This window comes from Melospiza georgiana, chromosome 1 (assembly GCF_028018845.1).
Source record: "Melospiza georgiana isolate bMelGeo1 chromosome 1, bMelGeo1.pri, whole genome shotgun sequence".
NCBI lineage: Eukaryota > Metazoa > Chordata > Aves > Passeriformes > Passerellidae > Melospiza > Melospiza georgiana.
In genome coordinates, this window is record NC_080430.1 from 31,400,409 (window position 1) to 31,424,182 (window position 23,774).

Consider the following 23,774-nt stretch of genomic DNA (forward strand, 5'->3'; position numbering starts at 1 on the left):
GTTTTTTGTGACAGTTCCAAAGTGCTGATTGCTTTTATTAGATTGCCAACTTGTATTTTTTCTAATTGCTTATCAAATACCCTCGCATGCAGAAAGCCCCCAGTAAAGAGTTCAAATTAGATAAGTAAGCCTTTCAAATACTTATGTGTTATGGATGCAGTGGAAAAACTTACAACAAGTCCAGATTTTTTTTTGGCGCACAATATTCCGCATACGCCGCAAAGCAGGAACTGCAAAAAAACAAGAAACCACACAATTATTTCATCATTTAAGGTACCTAGTTCAAATCCCACTGTGTTGCTGTGGTGGTGGCCACAGTTCAGGCAATGTCAGCATTTTTGTCACAAACCTTATGTTTCAGGAGGTTGTAACTCAACCATAAACACTCTTACCAGAAATAAACTGGAATGAGAAGTCCTAGTGACCATAAGTCACGAGAAAATAAAGAAATATAAATTTTAATCTGCTTAGGTAAACAAGTTGGAAAAAAATCCCCAGTGTTGCGAGCACAAAAACGCCTTTTTACTGTTTTATTTTTCTCTCAGAAGAGTTTAGCCAGGTACTAGTCAGTGATCCAAATCATCTACTTCTAAGCATAGCGTTGGGACTTAATGCCCTGATCCTACCATCTGAACCACTGAAGGATCACATATGGATCGTTCTCTTCAAGACAGTGGAACTCTGGGCAAGAATATAATTCAGTCATGTCTGTGGGTGCAGGTGTAAATATCAGTACGTCTGTTGGTGTGACTACTCTGGGCATGCAGAAGGATGGTTCAGAGTCTTGATGGCCCAATTTGCAAGAGAGAGCATGAAGGTATCTGTACTTTTTAAAAATGTCATTCCCTCACATAAACTGATTTGCTAATTGCAGCACCAAGCATTAGGCAAAAATTAATTACCAAAACCAGAAAAATGCCTACCAGCTGATAAAAATTAATGATAATGCTTAATAGTGACCTCTGTCAAAGACCAGTGATGTCCTCTGATGTCTTTTTCCTCCTACAGAAAAGTTTAATGATAAAAACAATGAATAGTCCCCAGGGAAGCAGTCAGGGTAGGAACTACAGCAGTTGTATGAAAGCCATAAGGCCTTCTCCAGGTGTTAGTAATACTGTCAAAAGATTTCCTTGATACCTCATAAAGTCTTTTATTAAGAAATCTATGCTACCTATTTTCAATAAAGCTAACCCTACTCCCCCATTGGGAAGTAATTTTATAGTTTTAAAGCTGTATTCTTCTACACTATTTTTTGCATTGAGATGGTAATTCTAGCAAAAGGCTCTGCTTGACCCTGATTTAGAATTAAATCACAGAAAAGACCTGCCTGTTACATAAGAAATTAAAAAAACAAACAAACCAAAAACCCAAAAAACCAAACCCCTAAGAGGTTCTGTAAATCATTCAGGGTCTGTGTAATATATTGCAGGTACTTCTTATTTACACTCTAAAATTTTGCCACTTCACTATTTCAGTTGAGGAGTTGCTTTAACTCATAGTTAATCTCCCTCTAACTAAAGTAGTTTATGTGCATAGCTAAGTATAAGCCTTGAGGTATCTTTTTACTCTGAGTTAGATAGCTCCTCATAATGAATGTGGATAAATTATGTATATTATTTACTTTTATACTAAGCATGGGATGTGAATGTAATACCAATCAGATTATACGGAGGGCTGGGTCACGTGGACCAGGGTGCTGAATGGCTCAGGACATACCAGAAGGCACAACTGGTAATTGCTGCTAGAACCCACTTCCTGGAATAACAATAAAACAAAGGAAATCACCAAAGGGCAGTGTCCCTTCTGCACATTCCCACAGGCAAAGAAGATTTCAGCTCATCACATCTGCTTTGTAAGCGTTCGTTCAGGCTTTCTGTGAAATTTTGGGGTTTTACTCCCAGTCCTGCCATTGCAGATTGCCTTCAGCTGAAGGCACGCTTCAGATTTCCACACATCATGTTTTGTATTTCTCAAAATGCAGAAAGCTCAAATGAAATTTGTTGAAGACATCTTTGTAATTAAGTTCTATTCAGTCAGATTTGATAAAGTGGATTAATAATACATTTTCTCTCTGTAGTGATTGAATAGGATTGAAAGGAAATTTTTGCATATAGAAAAAATAATTAGTGTTGGAAGATATCATCATAGATAGTTTTAACTTGTTAACTAGTTTTAAAACCTCTGTGTTTGATAATTTACCTTTAAAAGTGAAAGAGCATGAAAGAGAAGGTCACCCATTTTTTCAGGAATGCTTTAATTCTGCTCCACTTGGAGTCAATGAAGTTAATCTATGAGCCCTAATGTACCAGCTTTTCAAAACAAGGGATGACTATTCCATTTAAAGCACTTGACTACCTGCAGTAAAGATCTGGATGCAGTAGCTAAATGTACATTGAGTTTTCTAATGATACTAGACTAAGAGACACCATGGACTGTTAAGTGTAGAGAAGCCTTACAGAGAGATATGAATAGACCTGAGATCTGGGTGATTACCAATCATGTGAAATTTAACAAGAGCCAAGTGCTGGATTCTCCACCTAGGACAGTGTAATCCTGGTTATACATAAATACTGGGGGTCAAGAGATTGGAAAGCAGGCACAGGAAAAGAGATCTGGGTGTCTGGCTTGATGACAAATGGAATGTGAGTCAGCAGTGCCCTGGCAGCAAAAAAGGCCAACCATGCCCTGGGGTACATCAAGAACAGCATCACCAGCTGGTGGAGGGAAGTGATTGTCCTGCTCTATTCTGCTCTGGTGCAGCTCCTTCTTGAGAATTCTGTGCTGAGATGGATGCATCAGTATGAGAAAAGCATCAGACTTTTAAAGTGTGTCCAGAGAAGGATGACCAAGATGGTGAAAGGCCTTAAGGGCAAGACTTACGAGGAGCAGCTGAGGTCACTTGGTTTGATCAGATTGAAGAAGAGAAGGCTGAGGGGTTACCTCTGCACAGTCTAGACCTTTCTCAAGGCAGGCAGCGGAGGGAGAAGTGCTGATCTCTGTTGGATGCTCAGTGATCCCAAGGAAAGGGAGTGAAGTTTCATCAGAGGAAGGTTCTTCACTGCGAGGGTGGTCAGCCAATGGAACAGGCTCCTCAGGAAAGGGATCATGGCACCAAGACTGTCAGAGGTCAAGGAGCACTCTGGATGCTGCTATTAGTCTTATGATTTAGTATTAGGTAGTCCTGCAAGGAGCATGGAGTTGCTGATCTTTTTGGGTCCGTTACAAGTTGAGAAATTCTACAATTTTATGATATTATTGTATTATGTCATGTATACTCTGTATGTATTTTCTCTCTCTGCATCTACAGTGTTTGTAGATATAGGCAAGGAATAACATGTTCCACAGTTAAAGATCTAAAAGAGTTCTTTGTATTCTAACTCAGATGAATTGCATATTCATGCTTCCTCCAAATTCTTCTGTTTAATGTTGAGGTCATGCTGAAGATCCTGGGGAGCCCGTTTTATAATCCGTATGGCTATGAGATAAACAAGTTGTGAAACCGAATGCACTCAAGTGCCTGAATATTTTAAAAAACCTTGGAAGAAAAGTATTCGGGCAGTAGCAAAGGATTAATGTTATTTAGGTTGGGGTTTTTTTTAAGATGACAGTGTATTACATTCATGGAGAAAAGGGTTGCCCAAAACCTAGTATGGATATTTACTTATGCCAGCATGCATTTTGCAATTAAAACCAACGGATGGCTTTGTGCCACAAGGTCAGGCTTTGTGCCACAAGGTCAGGCTATTATACCTCATGCAGAACTTTGAACTTTCTGAGCCAAGTTCATGACTCTCTTCTAAGGCTGATTCACTGGAAACAGTGGAAACCTGCTCTATGAAGACAGTATGAGTAACACCCATGGCTCAGGAACACTGCTCATGCAGAATTTCTTTGGCCAAGCTTTCCAATGTGGAGACATCTAGAACAGTTAGGATTTCAGTGAGATATTATGTGATTGACTCTATTCTCTGCTTTTTGAGAGCATAGCGACTTAATTTTTTTTTAAATTTTGGTGGTTTTTGTGGTTGTTGGTTTTTTTTTGGGGGGGGGGTTCTTTTTTTTTGTGCTGCTGTAGGAATTTCCTACAAAATTTTTGATGTGTCAGTGTTGTGATCAGCAGTAGTGAAAAGTGGATGGGAGAAACTACACTGGCCCTTTGTACCAGAAAAAGGATGAAGTAAAAATCAGATTGAAAGTGTCTTTTACTTAGAATCTTCTATTTCATAATACTGCCAACTGGAATGCAGCCATCAGGGGCTCTGTTGTCTTGACACTCTCTCTATCTGTTCTTGGCTATTTTGAAAGACTTCATGTCAATTTTTTGTAACAGTAAAACTTGGTTTGTAACTGTTGAGCTACTCTGGACTACAGTTTACCCTTGGCTAACTAATACTGTCATGGTGAGGACTTGCTCCTTTCTACTTGATCATTGATCATCCTTAATAAATTTTTACCAGCCAATCTCATGGACTTTTAAATGTAGTTATATTTTCTAACTATGTATTTTCTAACCATGTAACAAAACTTACCTGAGGTAAGTTAGGCAAACAGACTTATACTAAAAATACAGTAAATCAGGAGTGTAAAAGGAATAAATCACTGAAGATAAGCTTCTTGTAAAGAATACTCTGTTGTTGAAGTGTTCACAACTTATGCAGAGAATAAGGCTAAAGCATTTCATTAAAGATAAGCTAAGCTAATAAGCCCTACAAAATTCCCTGGAAGCCCGAGAGGGAACTTCAGCTGGAACTTTTTAAAATAGATGTCTCATTGTTGGACTTCCATTTAAATTATTATTCATAATTTAAAAAGAGTAAAATGCTAAAAGACTGAAAGGCTTGCTTAAAAACCTGCACAGATCACCAATTTCACACAGACCCTATTGACTACAGGGTTACTTTTGGTTGCAGACTTATTCATGCCTCCTATACACACATGTACATGAAGTATGTTTTCCATCAAGACTAGCAGAGGAGCCTTGTGTTGAAACTGCTGGTGTAAGTCCAGAGAAGGGCCAGGAAGTTGGTAAGAGGACAGGAGCACCTCCCCTAAGGAGTTAGGTGGAGAAAGTTTGGGCTGTTCAGCCTGAAAGAAGAGAAGGTTCAGAGATTCACATATTATTCTGAGCTGGAAGGGACCCACAAGTATCACTGGGTTTGCATGGAGACCTCATAGCAACCTTCCAATATCTGGGAAGCTGGAGAGGGACTCTGCATCAGGAACTGTAGTTACAGGACAAGGAGTAAAGAGATAACTGGAAGAGGAAAAATTTAGGCTAGATATTAGGAAGAGATTCATTACTGTGAGGGTGATGAGGCACTGGAACAGGTTGCCCAGAGAGGCTGTGGTAGACCAAACCCTGGCAATGTTCAAGGCCAGGTTATACAAGGCCTTAAGCAACCTGGTCTAGTAGGAGGTATTCCTGCCCGTGGCAGGGACAGTTTGGACTAGATGATCTTTAAGGTCCCTTCCAATCCTTATTGTATGATTCTGTGATTCTATGAGTTTATGCAAATGTATCATCCAGTAATAGACAAGGGCATAATTCCTCTTGGGCGAATGGTAAAAATCCAAAGATACTACAAAGCACAAAAGGTACTTAGAGACTGAGTGCCTCAATCCCACTTTCAGTGATGATTTACCATGGACCCACCAAAGTCAGAGTGGCTCTGATATCACCAGTGTCATTGCAAGGTGATGCAGTAGTGTCTGTCTCTCTGTGGCGTTTTTGTCATTCACGCTGCAGCTGTACCTGCTGATGTCCCATATGCATATTGGAAAATTTCTCTTTTTGTCTGTTCAACTTTGGAAAAGAACCCTGAAGACCTCCCAGAAAAGAAGAATGTTTATTTTGAGACTGCTTTAATTTACTTTATATTGAATATTGCCTTGAAACAAAACCTCAGATCCAAAACCTCATAAATTTTGGTAAGAAGGCTAAAATCTCAATTTATATTCAAGTTCTGTGGTTTGGATCTATCCCTATTTCATATTTTCTGGAACAAAAGGCTTGGCTTCTTTCACTTCCTTCTGGAAAACGGGTACTTTGTCCCTGGTAGTCTGAAAAAGATTCAGTTTTAGTTAATCTGCAGGAAGCCAAAGATTTGGTTTGTTCCATCAGGCAGAAGAAAAGGAACTATTTTTATTTTATATCTTGAAGCTAAGAAACCTTTCTGTCTTATGTTTTGAAAAGGCAAAAGCAATGGTGAGTGTAATTCCCTTGAAAAAAATGAAAACTGCTCATAGAAAAATTTCCTGGACACAGGCTGAACAAAATAGTAGAGAAAACCTGTTGAATGTAAGGACAGCTTGATCCCTAGTCATTGTTGATGACAAAAAAGACAGCTAAACTGTATAGACTGTATGGGAAGTCCTCTGTAGGTCGTCCATATGCATCTGATGAAACAGATGAAGGGAAATTATTCCAAAATGGAATGTAGCATAGTGAAAAAGCAAGTGTATCATACCTAGTCAAATGACACTCTACTTGGAAGACTAAACCATCGAGACAGAATTAACAACTTCACTCTTATCTACCGTTGTCAGGTAGTAAACTAGAAAATTCTGTGTTTTTACACTAAAGATGCATAAGCATGTGACTTTCAGGACAATAACCAGGAATTTGAAATTAGTAATGTAAAGAAAGAAAGATTCTATTTAATAATGTTGTTTCAACTCCATCCAAACGAGAAAAAAGCTGAAATCCCTAATGGATGAACTAAGCAGATATCTCTAACTGTAACTCTTATTCAAAGCAGTATTTCAGAACAAGGATTAAATGTTCTCAGCACAGACATAAAGGGCACAGAATCTACTAATGAAAACAAAGACATCAAACTAAATAAAAATTACAGCAGGCAAGAAGATCAAGCCTAGGTACCAGGTATACCTATTACCAGGTATGCCTAGGTATCAGGTATGCCAATAATCTTTTGCAAAAGAAGGATGGAAACTTCTAATGAGGTTGTTGTCCCATGCAAGTGATGGTGGGGACAGCAGTGTCTAGCTGTCTGAAAGGCATCCAGACTCAGAACTAGAAGCAGCAGCATTGCCAAAACCCAACCTTGTGTCTCACCAAATCTGTCATGCTGAGAGGGGAGGCTTAGTTATAACTGAGGCACAGTGTTAAATCATGTCCAATCTGAGCCAATACCTTGTCTGGCAGTGTGCTGTTGGGTCTTATCAGATCAGGTGCTGCTGCCCTTCCCACTGATTCAAGACATATTCAAGCAGTTTAAATTCTATCCCAGTCCCTGTGATTAGTGTTTCCACTCATCTGATTATAGACCTACAGACATGCTTTAAAAATGGGGAATGGCTTTTAGAAACAATCAAGGAAATTAAGAAGTGTGTTTCTGAATCTGACATTGGTGATTCAAAAAACCTCCATCCATCTCTAAAAACCCTTAAATTATCAGCACAAAATAATAATGTTTACTTTTTGTTTGTTTAGAGCCTATCAGAATAACAAATACAAATAATACTTTTTGGTTTTTTGTTCTGTATCAAGCATTTGGTTTACAGTGTGACTGCTTACATCTCAAAAAAGTAATAAATGACAGATTCTTCCCTGCAGGTGAACTACAGTCTTATGGTAGTAAAACATTTAAGCATATGCTTAAGTCAGTCTATATACAACAGATCCACTAAATACAACTCAGGAGTTGCATGGAACTTCTTCCAGGTTTGTATGTGCCTCTGGAGTCTGCAAATCACAAAAAACCCTACTGGAAGACCTCAGCTGAATTCAGTGAATTGTCCTGGCTCCATGCAAGGCAAGAAGCTTCCACCCTTGATATGCCCTTCCCTATCTATAGGTACAGAACTCTTTCCAGCTTCTACTGAGCTCACTGAAAGTCCTGTGATTAATTTCATCACGAGTGGGAGCCAGACAGAAATATGGTCAGTTTGATGAAAATGCAATGCATATGTTAAAATAAAGTAGGATCACATCTGCATTTTGTCTGCATGCTAAACAATAATGTGATTTTTTTTAGTGCTGTTTTTGAAAAAAAAAAAAATTTGACTGTTCTTTCCAAAGGAAACTTGGCAACAGTAAAATCTATATGTAAAATCTAGTGGTTTAAAATTTCAGGCCACCAACATTGATTTAACAGTCTAAAAAGGTTTTGTTGCTCTGGGAAAGTCCATACGGACTGACACTTTTCCTTTTCCTTCAAATCTTGATCAAAAAAATTAAAGTAATTTAAATCAAATATTTCAAGTGCCAACTTGGAACAAATTTCTGTAGCCAAATGCAGATTTTTAATGGGCAGGCAGACTTCCCCTGTGATAAAATCACAAATCATGGAAACAGTAATTCTGCCTCTATCTACAGACAGGCAAACAGACCAACATACAGAAAGTGCATATCTCTCAAGTACATTCAGATATTTGCCTTTATAAGGGAAGAAATTATTACTCTTGAGGGGCATAGCCATAAGTGAATCATCGAGTATTTCTCTTGCATATGAAGATAGATGGCATATTTGTCTAAAGATGTGGCTTTTGTCTCTCATTCTCTCTCTCTCTGTGAGGGAGACTCATTTACAGCAAGGATTTATTCACCACTGCAGAATAAATGAGGATAAATTACACAAATGTATGTGTGTGTACGTGAATATCTATTCACTACTGATAGTGAGAGTGATGAAACCACTGTGTTCTAAATATAGATGGAGAAGCATGTGACCATTAAAAAAAATAGCTGTGAATACCTTTTGGTTTATTATCTTCTGACTTTTGTTGTTTGTGCAAAAGCCTTTGCTATGGATGCTGTCATTCTTGCTATGTTATTGTTAGTGGTTCAGCATTCTCATTGGTTGAATTATTCTATAGTACGTCATATAACTGAATTGGAAATGGTGGATTTCAGAAATATCCCTCAGTTTCTGGGAAACAAAGAAATCTGGGAGACACTGGTTACAGCCTGTAGAATAGTTTATCCCAATACAAACAACAAACAGAAAGAAAATTTCGAGATCACCAACATGTGCACTTCAGGATATTCGGGACTGTTTTTATTGTGGGCTTGTTTTAGTTTTTAGCATTTTTTTCAATTTAACAGCCATGGCCTATTTTAAAAAGAACAGATTGGTGATGATGTAAACTGGTTAGTTGTCTTCACATGCTCCAGATAATTTGAGAAGACAGTCACACCTTCAGTTGTTTTCTTATGGCTACTTTTTAAACAACTTGTACTATCTCAATCCAATTCAGCTCCAATGAGAACAACAGATTTGAAACTTCTTTTTACCATTTTTATGTATTTTTGGATACAGATATTGCCTAGGCTTTCAATTTCTTCATTCTGGTACACTCTACTTTCCCTGGCTTGCTTATACATAACGCAGGGCATGCAATGATCAGGGTATTTCAGCCCATGCTTAACTTCACTTGTGTCCATAATGCTATGGATGGAATTCATACGGTTAAAATTAGGTATGTTAGTAAATAATCTGTCTGAATGGAAGCAGTGAACAATAAGAACAACTCTTTTAATAGAAAAGCTAACATTTGTCAAGTGCAAACCATCATAGGGAAACAAGTATAGAAGATAGAATGTGCATGATTTTTAAGATGCCCAAATTTTAGAAATTCAGGTTAAGGTTTCCATGGTGATGCTATCTTCATCTACTTCCTTATGAACTTGGGTCTCTGCTGAGTTCCACTCACATAAAAGGATAGAACAGGGTCAAAGGTTTTCTGTGCATTTCCAAGTAAATTGCAACAGGAGGAATGACACTGTTCAACTTAAGTGTTTTGTATCTAACATGTCAAAGAATTAGTTTTTCTTTAATGTCCTTTTCTGTTCCTTAATGTTCACTTCTCAAAGGAAAACCCTGATTCAAGGGTGTGAATTGGAAAAAAAATAACATATTTTATGCAAGACATATCCTTTAATACCAGCAACACGAGCCCAGTGTAAGCCACAGTGAGCAGAAAGGAGGCTTATGCCACTTCTGCATCAGGACAATCCTCAGGATTGTCCAAACAAACCTTTGTCCACTTGTTTAAATTTGAAAGTAGTTACCCATGGCCCTAAGTATCCCTGGAGAACAGCAAATCTCTGGCCCCTTTCTTGGCCTGCCTGCCTCACCTGCTAGTCCCCTAGTCAGAAGAATGCAACCTCACAGTTTGAACTGCTAGAGTAGTACAACAAGAGTGGTATAATGATGACAATTTACACCACAGATCTTTAGCTCAATGAAAAGTAAGTCAGCCTCTAGAAACATGTCACCCAACTCTACACATCACTTTGATTTTGTAATTTCCTCTGCTACATGAAGCATGAGGTTCCTTCTTCCACTCTGCTTTTTCTTTGAGGCCTCTCTCTGCCTATTCAACCTGCAGTTTTTGCTCAGTTCCCAGAACCCGATGTCTGCCTCTGCAGGCTCTGGTTGTGGGCATCCTTTGCGCACTTGTTACATTTGCTAACAAGTCCCTTTGGGTTACCTCACCTGCTTCTGCACTCACATATGGGAATAATTTCCTATAAATATCTGCAAAACCTTTTCACTGTTCTCTGTCTTATTGCTCTCTAAAACTCTACCTATGAACAGCTCTAAATCAGCCAGACTGCTGGTGTGTTAAGACAACCACCTGTTATACCACTCAGTTTTGGTTTGTTTTTTCTCCATACTCGCTTACACCCTTTTACACTGTATCTGTCTCTTACTATGATTATAATGTCCTTGAAAGCCAACATCTAACATAACAGATTCTTACTCTATGCCTAGTACAAACTCTGGGGTAACAGCATAAACATGAATGAGGCAGTTATGCAGGAAATGTGCATCGTCATGAAATGATATCAGCTGTGATAGCATTGTCACAAAATGCAACCACTGCATAAAATACTGATCTCACTGACTGATCAAAGCTCTTTGACCTCAGTGAAACCCAGGAAATTGATCTTTGCCATTAAATCTTCAGATAGACATGTGGTTTTAAGTAATTTTTTCTTCATTTACAATGATCAGAAACCTCCCTTTTTGAAGTGATTTTGATAATATCATTACCTGTTGGCCTGGTAATGTCATTACCTGTCTGAGCTAGTCTTCATTTTCATTTCTCACCTACCTGTTCTGCAGTGCAGAATTATATGTGTGCTTATATACTGCCAAAAATATTTATCACTGCTGTCAATAATTAATAATTATTGACAGGGAGAATATTACATGAAGCACTTTGTCTGAATTAATCTATAAATTAGAGGAGGTAATGCTGGTGAATAATCAAGAGTGTTTTACATTTATCATGTTATCTGAAGCTAAGCAAACAATCCTTTTAGAAATACTGCTGTACAATACAAGCTGGCCAAAACCAGCTTTGGACTTCAAAAATGCCCACTCATGTTTAGACTGAATATTCAACATTTCCTATTCTTTCATAAATATAAATAACCATTTGGAGGAAAATTCTTCCTAGAAACATGCATATCTCAAACTGGAAAAATAAGAATTATTTTTGAGAAGTGAGAAATGATCTGTTGATAAGAACATGCTGCTTCTATTAACCCATTACTGGGTTTTCATTTTTTTTGTTCATTTTACAAGAAGCTCAGGGCATCCAGTACATGAGAACATCCTTCTCCTTTTCTTTCCCAACGCTTCTTTCTATTTTTCCTCCAAAAACTCAGGACTCAGCTGACATACCCTTGACATTAATTTAAAGCACCTTTTGACAGTCTCTTCATCATGGACAGGGCTGTTCTTTTGAAAAAGCAAAACGCGCCGTCAATTTAAAGACCGTAAGCTACGGCCCGGGTTTCACGCCAAGCATCGGGCTTCCCCAGGTGTGAGGAGGGGTTCAGAGAAAGTTCAATTGCTCACAGCAAGACTGAAAAACGCAAAGGAGCGAGAAAGAAGAGGTCTCCCGCCGCCCAGCACACACGCACATCTGTCCCCGCCGCGCCTGCCCCTCGCCCCGCAGAGCGTACCCCAAGCACATCGGAAATGGACCCGGCGCGGCCGGCGCAGCATGCACTCGCGGGAGGGAAAGGAAGGGAAGGGAAGGGAAAAGGGGATGCCTTCGCACGGTCTGATCATCACCATAAAGAGTTAAAGAGAGAGTGAAATGGCTAACGTACACACACCCCGCTCCATACCGGAGAAGAGTCTCCCAGCTGCGGTTTATGCTCTGTGAGGACCAGGCTGAAACTGACCGCCCCCACGGCCACGCTGGACACCCCTAACCCTATCTCCAGCACGGAGAGCACCAGGAGGCTCCCGATGATCTGGCTGCTGGTGCACATCCTCCCTCGGTCATCCTTCCTTCCCGATCAGCCGGGGAAACCGCGCATCCTCCTCCTGCTCCTCGGGCGCTCCCGCGGCCCTAAGTCGCCCCCAAACTTTTCTTCCTTCGCAGGCAGCCGGGGCGGAGCGGCGCATCCGCGGCCGGGGGCGCTACCGAGGCTCGGCGGGGCGGCCCCGGCGCCGCCGGGCCCCGCGCAGGCAGCGCCGCGCCGGCCCCGAGCGCGGCCCCGAGCGCGGCCCCGAGCGCGGCCCCGAGCGCGGCCCCGGGCGCGGCCCCGAGCGCGGCCCCGAGCGCGGCCCCGAGCGCGGCCCCGGGCGCGGCCCCGAGCGCGGCCCCGGCGCGGCGGAGCTCTCCAAGGTGCCGGGCCGGCGGTGGGTGCGCGGCTCCGCGCTCCTAAGGGCTGCGCCTCCGCCGGGAAAGTCGACCTTGTCCGCTCTCCTCCTGCGCTCTCATTGGAATGACCTCACCGGGATTTTTCTCCCTCCCTTCTTGTTTCTCTCCCCCTTCCCTTCCAGGGCTGGGGGGCGGGGGGTAGAGGAGTGTGGCGAGCCCAGCCCGGCTATACTTATGTATGAATGCAGACCCAATGCACGGGCAAGGCGCACGGCAGCCCCGCCCCGGGCCAAGGGCTCGGCACCTTGCCGGTCCTCCCCCGCCCGGCACGGCTCTCGCTCGCTCGCTCGCTCGCTCGCACACCTCCGCCGTCCCGCGGCGCTCGGGCTGGCGGCGGGACGCGGGAGCCGATGCCAGCCGCAGGCGGACGCTTGAGAGCTGACCCTGCTCGGAGTGGGGGTCCGCAGGCCTCCCCGCTCCCAGGTGCTGCTGTCAAAATTCAGGAGGAAGCTCGTCTTCCTCTTGTATCAGTTAAAGGGTATGCTGTGTCTCACCACTGCAAGACTCTGGTCTTCTGCAGAACCCTACTGCCAAAATAGGCGATTTCTGTAGCCATTCCTGTCACTCACAATGGCCAGAACTGTGTCAGTCCCAAAGCAAATAAGCAATAAAGGAAAATAGAACAAGAGATTCAGGGCTGCTAACTTGAGCCTTGCTGGATTGCTTGGTACCAGTCTTTATTACTGTGCTTAGATACTGAGGATATTTTGCCACTCTGACTACAGTTTTACAATCCAGATGTGCTGCACAACATGGTAACACACAGACACTCAATCTAGCACCTTGGCTTTCCTAAATATGGATCACCAACATTTGGATATTTACCTTAAGAAGAGGGCAAAATAATAGACAATTATATCTCCCAAGTTTGTACCAGGATTCAAAAAATATTGGCATCCTGCAGGATTTAATTATTTCCTCTATATACATGCTGTTTTCTACTCCAACAAAAAAATTATATGGAATCTTTACTTTTATCAAAAAATCTGCAATTCTTAACCTGCATGTAAATCCAACACTCAGATGTCAGAATCCAGAATGGCAGTCTAGATTTGTCCAGTATTTCATGGTGCAATTTGTTAGCAAGAGCATAGGATTAGCAAGGTCCTGATTGAATATTTTCCTTTGGACTTCACAACCTATCTTGTGTTTTGAGAATAGATATTATATACATTTGGGAAGGTTGGATCCACCATTGCAGGTCAGAGTTTAGTTCTCATTTGTAGAAATCTTCAATACTTAATTGCGGTTAGTGGAGATAGATTGGCATCCAAGTCTGTCACCATACGGTGTTTATGCTTTTTAGGTATCCAAGAACAAGAGTAAGAGGTCCTGAGACAGGATCTTAATGCTTTCTAGTTTAATACTTAATCTGTTTCATATTTTCTCACACTTTTCCCACTTCACAGAAGCAGAACAGTTGGCTACATCTAAAGGAAAGCTCTGTTATAGTTAAAGCTGAATTGCCCCTTTTCATCTCTCATGTTTTAAATGTTACCTGACATCTCTTATCATTTAAAATCAAGGCACAGCATAAAAGTTCCTAAGCTACTATATTTATGTAGGAGGATGGAGAAAGCACAGATTTTCAAGTACCCACATGGGTGTAGGAAGGTGTTTCTGCAATGACAGTATCCTTATTATGTCAGATTGTTATAAACGCTGAAGTGTGCTAAGGTGCAATGATTTTACTTCTCAGAGTACATTTTACTAGGTCTTTAAAATCCAGTGGTGATAAGAGGGGAATTGCATAATGACAGACATAATTAATATATTTAATGCCTGCAGCCAGATAGAGAGCCTGTCACATCAGAATAGAGCTCATGTGACAGAAATAAGATTTCCATAAACAGCTTGTTTTATGTAACATTTCCACTTCAGTCATAATAAGCTGTCAGAAAGATGGAGGGAAAGGGACCTTGTGAAAAGTGTGCCCTAGATGGAGATCACTTCATGCAACAGTTAATAAAACAGAGACATAAAACTGGAGTCCAACAGCAGGAGAGGAAGTGCCCTGGGTGCCTGCTTTCTAATCAGCAGGCTACAGAGAGGTGAAGAGTTGAGCAAGACCATAGCCAGAGTTAATGACTGCTCAGGAGGAGCACCCTTTTAAATAAAGACAGGAAGGAAGCATAAAGTTTTAATCACTACCTTTTTAAAATGAAAAGTACAGTCTTTGTCCATGTAACTTGTGTACTATGGTGCTGCATCATCATTATGTGCTAATCTAGGCAATTAACTTTACACATGGGACTCTTCATGCATACATTTCAGCATATGCTTACATCCTTGCAATATTAAGTTATCTGCTTGCTGTCTCAGCTTGTTGCTTTTGAAATGTTTCCTGTATTTGTGACTACAATAACAGAAATACTATGATGAAAGGGAAAAAAAAGGGGGGAGAAAAGGGAAAAATCATTCAATATGCAGGCAAGTTTTCATTATAACAGCAGAAAGTCAAATACTAAAATCCCATCTCCAAAGTAAAATTAATTGGAGTCATGAGGGCTTTGGATCTTTTAATTTAAACTGTTGGATTCATGAACAAAAGACATCAATCTTATTCTTCTTGACTTTGAAAGAAAACTTTTTTTTTCCTCTCTTTTTTTTTTTTTTGTCATTGGAGACTTTAAAAAGGGTTCATGACAAAAAAAAATCTAGTCATACAGCAGTATGAAGGGTGATTGGATGACATAGTACTGGCAATGAAGAAGTAGAAATCAGAGCAAAAAGATTCATTTATACTTAGTCCCTTTTACATGTCTCTCATGACCAAGAGACCCCAACAAGGTTATAGCCTCTCTGTTGGAAATTACCAGCTTTGTGTAACACTTCTGAGCATGTATTCATAGCTGAGTACACTCTGTTCAAGTGGTTCAGTTTATTGATTTCCTAATTCCATGAGTCTCTAAAACAATACTGTAAAGATTTTTATTATGAATAAGAACTGGTACTATGGCATTAAATCAGAACATAGGCCATTGAATCCAATTTGGCCTAGGAAAATGTGAATAAAATTGAAACTGTACACCATCCTGTGGCTGCTTAGAGGATGAGAAACAAGTTGGTGCAGTCCTAGAGGGGAAATACTCCCTAAGTTTTGGTGTTATTAATAGGCAGGTATAAGATAGCAATTTTGGACAAATAGACATAACTTTGAGTGATCTTGGAAGCTGGATTACTCTTTTACCTTATGGATTTATTTTCTAGTCAGTACCAAGCCTTATCGGTTGTGCTATCTTTGAATATTTGCCACAGACTAAATGACTTCTACCAGGATGTTCTCTGGGAGGTAGAAAAATTCAGCTTCAGGGGCAGCTTGCAAATCCTCTTCTCTTCACAAGTACTTTATGCTTTCAACTTACTTTGCAGATTCCATTTCTTTACACTTCTTTGTCACCTGAATCCCTTCAATTCAGTTTGACTGAAGAAAAACCAAGGAAAACCAGTACTCTGACAAACATCTTTTAAGTGTTTGGGGTGACACACTGCCTTGGGTTCTACGAAGGGTTGCCCATTGATTTTATTCTAAAATCAGCTGTATCAATTGCATCCTATATATAGAAATGTGTGTGAAACAGCCCTTAGAGCATTCCTTTTTTTTTTTTTTTTTTTTTGTGCAGAATCAACTCAGTAAATTTTATTCCTTAGTCTGCTCATACTCTAAATTAGTATGTGCTGGTGTTCTAAAATGGGAAGAAAACCCCATGTAAAACTTGTACAGGAGAAGAATAAGGGAGTGTCGTTGATTTTGTCTGTTCAAAGTTCAATACACAGGCAATTTCTGCTGAATGAGTAGTTCAGGCCCAGTAAAGCTGGGATCTGTGTCACTCTAGTGACTGTTCAGCTTGTTAGGTCACGACTGTTTTTCTTCGATCAAGCATTAAGGCATTGGCTTGTAACACACACAAAAGAATCTGATGACTTAATCTAAAAGTACTTGGCACGTAGTTTCATTTTCACTTTGTATAGTTTCAGAAAGTTATTCTACAGCTCTATAGTACATCACATAGCTCCACTCCTGAAGTTGTGGAGCCATGGAGAGGTGTTAGAGAGGATGAGCGTGATCACTTGGAGCCGATCAGCGTATAGCAGCTCAGCAAAGAGAAAAACCATTGCCATGGGCTGCTTTCTTGTACTGTGCTCAATAATTATTAAATCTACCAAGACTGTGAGCATTTTGTTCAGACCATTCTGAAACTTGCCTACAGCCATGAAGAAACTGCACTTTTCACACAGCAGGTGTGAGCATACAGAAGTTCCAGATACAGTTCCCTAGCTGTGCCACGAGAATCTCACTGACATCTTCTGAGCACATCCCATTTTCATCTTGTCCTCTGCAACAAACTGAGTGTTTTCAAGTGACATTCTTGTTGTCAGTGCTGGCAAGAGTCTCCTCCAATTTACTCTGCTGTTTGGGAATACTGATCCGAAATAAAAAAAAAGGAACATAAATCTTTAATCCAAATAATTTATTTGGTGCAATGACCAAGAAGAATCCTGACTTGGTTTCCTTCTTTTTGTTTGGTTACTGCATGGTGCTAATAACACCAAGGTTGCAGGTTAAATCCCTGTATGGGCCATTCACTTAAGAGTTGGACTTGTGCATCTCCGTTGGACTTGTGCATCTCCACCAACTCAGACTATTCTGCAAATTTGTGATGTTCAAAACTAAAAAAAAGTGAGATAACATTATTGTCTTGCTATATAAACAAAATGTGTAAAACAGTCTATTCAGGACAGTAAATTAACATGTGCTTTGAATTGCATGTCTTACACAGCCTGTCTGACATCCTGCCATGTTTCAGTCTCTGCCCTTCCCTTTTTGGAGTAAGTTTTGTATTCCAGAGAAGTCCATTAAATCAAGATTTGATTAAACTCCTCTGATCTAAATGGAGTCAAAATATTTTCTGACAATGAAGACTGTAATAAAGCATTCTTAAACCTAAAAGGCTGTTAAATGGGTGTCTAACTAAAACCTCAGTATGTTGTATATTTCCCACTGAATTTTAGAATCCTGCAGCACTTTGAAGCAGTAAGGTTAGAAGGTGTCTTAGGAATATGAGCCTTTGTACAGTACAGCTGTCAAATGAGTTCAGATTTCACCTTAAGAGTAACACTTTTTTGAATGAGGGTGAATCTAACACATGTACAGCCAAATGTGCACTGGATATGCTTTGTGAATCATTGTCATTACAGCTTCCATGATGTAGATTCCCAAAGCTTACATTTGCCTTAGTGTGAGCACAGCCTAGGTGTCTAGAACAGACCTGCACATGTTAAGTGTCCTGACAGACTACATAACCCATGCATGAAAGGAGTTTGTGCTGCTACAGTGACCAGGAATGGTGCCAACTCAGAAACTAGCACTCAAGAACCTCAGGACCAGTATCTGCTCCCATTTTTGGCATCCAATACCCTGTAGAAAAAGGCAGTGTCCAAACTCCAGCTGTTGCCTGCTCATACTTTTTGGATGAGTCATGAAAGAGATAACACCTGGTGGGAACCCTGTTAAGAGCCCTAATCTGAAGCCTCACAGGATGGTTTTTCTTTTGAATAAGGAGAGTGGTTATTTTTTTCCTTCACCAGCTCTTTTAATTAGATCAGAGTTTATTTCCCACAGAGTAATTTTTTTCTAGTGATGAGATATATTATGTTGAAAATAGTCCTTGACCACGGGGCATCTGAGCTGTTACTTGAGAAGATTTGAAATGAGGTTTTCTTTTGTGGCATTGTTCTTTGAAAAACAATTGTTAAAATTCTTAAGTCCTAGGTAGAGTACAAAAAAAATCATTAGCAGTCTAAAATAAAAAATAAAGTATTTAGGGACTAAAATTTAATTATTCACATTCTTTCAAAGTTAGGCAAAAGTAGGAATTAATGGTTAACAAAAAGAGTTTCCTTGAAATGCGTATGCCTCTATCATCCCATTTTCTCTGCCAAACTGTAATGATAATTTTTATTAAAACCACACTTTATGAGGAAAGTGAAGAAAGAGTCCAAAATAGTAAGCTCAGAGGGCACAGAGTTGAAAGAGTGATTTGTCAACAACATGCCTGGAATTCATGTTTTTTCTTGGACTATACCCAGCAAATTGTTAGTTACTGTAACAAATGATGGAAGATCTGTAGTCTGACCCAATTCCTTGTCTAGTTAATAAAAAAATTACAGCTGAATGAAATGCAAGTTGAATCAGGTATCAGTGTGTTATGGGTATTTGCTGGTCAACATTTACAAACAATTTTTTACCTGAAAAAACACAGGGTATATTGCTAGACTAAAGTCCTGTTACGTCAGTCTATAAAGATCAGATTATTTTTCTCCAGTACTATCTGTAGGTTGCTGATAGTTTAGCAGCAGCAGACCCAGTCTGGCTGGGGAAGTTGTCCAGTCACATCAGTGTCAGGGAATTAGGGGCTTGTGCAGAAATGACCAGTGCTAACAGCAGGAAGAAGCCATAGTTACCCTGGCTCAAGTGAAAGACATGGTAAAGTTCACATCTGGGCTTTGTAAGAATATATGCTACAGATGAGGTATTATAAGTTAGAATTCTGGCCTTACAGCTCTGAAAAGCAAGCATATCTTAAGCAAACATCCTTAGAGACATATTTCTGGGATGTTGGTTGCCCTTGGTGCATTTGGTTCCCAGATGTTTTGGTCAGATCAGACACATACCTGACAATACCAGGTCTCTTAGACAAAATCTCCTTTCACCTAAGAACTGACATACTTCACACCAGGAGAGGTCTGCTTACTCAGGTAAGTACTCTGCACATGGTGAGGCAAGACACTGTGCTTTGGTTTGCATCTGACTCTTAATGATCTGCACCATCATACTGAATACAGTATCAGCTAATCAGCTCTCAGACTCCTTCTAATTAAATGTGAAAAACAACAGCCCACCAACAAAGCTGTGTTCCTTAGCTAAATTGTTCAATGATTAATTTAGTACTGTTTTAACCTGGGTGAGCAAGAAAAGAATTTATCTCAGCAAAAAACTGCTGAGGAACATATTAATTGCAATTGTTTCAAGATAAAGTACTCAGGGCACAGGAAGGATTACAAATAATGATCTTAAAATTGCATCCATCTGGCAGCAATTACTGTAGTTGAGCAATCAAAAAGATCTCATACCTTCCCAACCAGCAGAACAATGAGTTCTAGCTAATAGCGATTTTGTAATAATTTCTAACTGTCATATTACAGTAGTATTTTCACTTCTGCTTGGTGCTTTCTAGCTTGGAAAAGTGAGCACAGAGCTGTTTTGGTATCTTATTCAAAGCTCATTCCCCAATATGTGTTTCCAATACATTTTTTGGCATTGTCTATTATATATGATGATTACTTTATTCTACTTTAAAAATTGCTGATTACTGCGCAATAATTTTTGAGGGTTGGTTTGTGTGTGTGTGTGGAAAAAATCAAAACACCTTAAAATAAGACAATGATAACCTAAAAAATGTGTATTTAAAAGACCTTCACCAATTGTCTCATGTCTCTGCTGGAAGGGAGCAGGTTATTTTCATGGGATTAACATTTCCATTCAGGGCTGGGACTGTGCTCCTGAGAGAGAGAGAGAGAGCCCACCAGACCTTCAGAAGGTCTGAGGTCATCTCAGCCATCTCTAGGAGACCACTCCCATTTGATTTTTGTATTTCTTGTTGCATTGGGACTGAACAGATTTCCTCTTGTGAAAGCATGATTTCGCTCAGCTTTGTTCCAGATTTTCTCAGTTTAAACCATACTCATAGATGTCACTGATCATGCTTTACATTATTTTGACTGGTTTAACTACCATAAAAAATAAGTGGAACCCATTTTTATGATCTACCAACCATTTGAGGATGTTTCCCTTTTAGTACATTCAATATGAGACTTTTCTCCCAAGCATATCAAGAATAATTTTTTACATGTTTGAACTGTATATTTTTCTCAAAAATTATCTTGATCTAAATGAAATGCCTCTTAAACAATATTTTCCTTCTGAAAGTGAAATGTTAAACGTATGTACAATTAATAAAAATATCTTGAAGTTATTTTTGAGATTAAAGTTAAAAAATAATGTAAATTTTATTATGCCTGTAAGATGCCTGCATAAAAATGGTGACAGTTCAGAAATAGATGCTTTTATGAAAATAATATTTTGAAGAAAGAAAGAGAAGCCACTTCAATATAATAAAGAGATGTGTTTCCTCCAGCCATGCTACCTCATCTCTTTCCTATAGCACTCTAGAAATAACAGCATAGGTTTCTGCCTGCTACATGGTATTTAGGAATTGGAGGAAAAGATAAAATATTGTTGAAATAAGCATGCTTTATTTGGTTCCTAGCTATTGTGGTCAAATGCAACTCAACATATATTAAAAAGATAAATTTCTGTCATTTACAGACTTAAATAGCCTTCAAATTAATCATGGAATGCATTATTCTATTTTAAATCTGGTGAAGCTGAACCAGTGAGTTATCACCCAAAAATCTACCCTGCAGGAATAGACATTAATAAAAACATCCTCACCCATATTTAACACCAGAGTAATTAAGGTTTCTAAATTTACCAATTCCTACCACACCAGATACAACTTCATCTTTGTCAGCTATTTCTCAGAGCTATAATGCCTTGGGGAAAATTTTCACCCCTGGAAGATTGTCCTGTCATTCATAATTTATTTAAGGTTCCACACACTATAGATACAGATTACTAACCAAGACAGGGAAGTTGGAGGATATAGGGAAATATTCAGGTTTTTACAGGCAATGTCCTTTTTAATATTATACTTGTTTTATCATTGCCTCAAATTATTGAATGTTCCTCTTTCTGGTTACTGATTTAGAGGGAAAATTTTCACAGAGAAGAATATGATTGCCCTGGTTAAGCATTCAAGTAATGTAAATATATAAACCAAATGATATGACTTGTTAACAATCTAAGCAAACACTTTACTGAAATCTTCCTTAGCATACCAACACAGGTAAATTATTTCTATGTTGCGCAATCTATTTAATGTTAATTTAAAAACAAACAAAAAAACCCAACTAAACCCAGGGCATCACAATTTGGAAAGAAATCCCCAAACCAGAAATAATTCACCAGATTAAAATCTGCAAGGCTAGTAATATACCGAGCAACAATCAGAGTCATATTTAAAGTTAAATATGAAAAAAGTCTCATCCATATATGCTTCCTATTCCCTTATGTCACTATGAATCAGGACTAGCTGAAGCTAGTGGGTCATTAGCAGATGTAAAAATGAGGGGAAGTGATGAGGTAAGTAATTTCTACACCACATGCTCATGTATAGTACCTATGTTTCCAGAGCATAAGGAGATTTAAGTATATAGTATAATCAGAATATTTGCTTCCCATTAAGTTTTGAGTCTATTAAATAAGAATCTGCCATTCCCTGAAAATAACATTTCCCATTTGTAAGACAGAAAAAAAAAATCCTTGTGCTTTTCTCTTTGTCTGAATTGATTTAGAGCAGGCCCTTTCTCAGGGGCTGGCTCTTGTTTCGTGTCAGCGCTGTGCCTCACTCCAGCGCCGTTTGTTGTCAGGAAGAAGAAAGCAGCAATGTTGTCACTCCAGCTCTGAATCAGTAGGGCTTGGCTGTCTCACCCGCCTAGGGCACAACATTGTGAGGTTCTGGACAGACATGGTGATGCTCCAGCCCAGAGCCTGCCAGCAGGAGAGGATCCTCATTAAAAGGAAGCTCCTCAACTGTTCAGGCTTTGTTTCCTTGTGAGATGCTTCGTGGTACTCACCTGGGCCCTTGAGAACGGGCCATGTCCCTGACTTCCTTCTTGTTTCAAGATGATAAAGGTCTTCAACTAACTGGAGAAACACTAAATTAGGTTTTCCTTATTTGGAAATACATTAGTGCCTTCTGGTTTAGATTTCTTTGCTCTCCATTTACAAAAGTGTGTGAAAAGAAACTAATTACAAATTGTATTTTATTAATCTTTGCTGCTGGGCAGAGAAAATGCTGTATAGTCCTGAGAATTAGTAACAGGTCCATAGGCATACAGTTTTCTTAATTTAAATAAACAAAACAATTAGTATATTAAAAAAAGCACTGGTTATTTCTTGTTTTTGAGTTTCCAAAACAAATTACTATAATTCATTGTACTCTAACTCCAGAACAACATTTTTCAAATTAAATTATCTCAAAGAGATCACAGGAAAATGCCTCCAGATGAGGGAAATATAGCATGATCTATGACACAGGCTATTTTAATAGATGTCGCTGGCTTCAACCCTTTTATGCCATGCAAGCATAAATCACAATTTGAAATTATTTGAACAGTAATGCAAAAAGAAACAAGAGGAGAAAAAGCAATGTCTATAAATAGGGTCAAATAATTTTAAGAGAACTATTCCTTTGAAAAAATAGAAACAAAATTAAAAGCATTTTATTTTGGTAATTTTTAAAATTAAAATAATTTATATATTTGCATTATTTCCTATTAGTCCTTTTGTTTTCCAGTTTTTTGTGGATCAATGTGAAATTACTCTCTCTCTAATGATAACAACTTGATGTTGCTGTGACAGAAGAAAATATTTTAACTTTACTTTATTCCAACAGGACAGAAATCAAATTAGAAGAATTTCTTCCCAGAAAAGAAGCATCTTTCAAAGAAGAAGGGGTTTTTTACACCTTCTACAATTTATCATACTGGTTTTATTCCACAGCTAGAGAGATTAAGTTTAGGCCAACTAGTTTGCCTATTCTTCATACAACTTGAAAAATTAGTTTTCCACACAAAAAGATATTGTCTTACTTACAATCCCAAGCCAGGTACAAGATATTTCCTGCTCCACTGGTCAATCTGCAAAAGAGAAAATAGTCCTTCTTCATACTCAGAACATCACATCTTGTTCCCTACTCATTCCTACTCATTCTCTCTCATCTTCCATTTCTATCTCCAAGGCTGGTAAAAAATTTTCAAGAGATTACTATGGTATTTTCGAAATACCAATGCTGTGATCTTGACTACTGTTCTTCCATTTGTGTTCTTTAAAGTCACATTTGTTTGAAAAAATAATTTATGTGTTTCTTCCTGTGTGTGTCTGCAGGAACTGGTGTCAGCTCTCAAAGATTTGATCCTGCTGTCCCTGAAGTAATTCT

General features: G+C 39.2%; 1 protein-coding gene across 6 annotated transcripts in view; it reads right to left on the reverse strand.

The window, feature by feature from the left end:
- Positions 1-23,455, reverse strand: part of TMEM196 (transmembrane protein 196) — a 30,418-nt gene extending 6,963 nt beyond the window's left edge. For 2 of the 6 annotated variants that reach the window (XM_058019715.1, XM_058019706.1), the window contains exons 1-2: positions 12,110-12,429; positions 174-230 (exon numbers count right to left, since the gene is read on the reverse strand). In XM_058019715.1, the coding sequence (XP_057875698.1) occupies positions 174-230; positions 12,110-12,256 (204 nt within the window). In that variant the 5' untranslated portion in view covers positions 12,257-12,429. Of the gene's footprint in view, positions 1-173; positions 231-12,091; positions 12,430-23,431 lie in introns of those variants that run through there. The other 4 variants (XM_058019696.1, XM_058019677.1, XM_058019724.1 and 1 more) reach the window with 3 other exon arrangements.
- Positions 23,456-23,774: the final 319 nt, after the last annotated feature.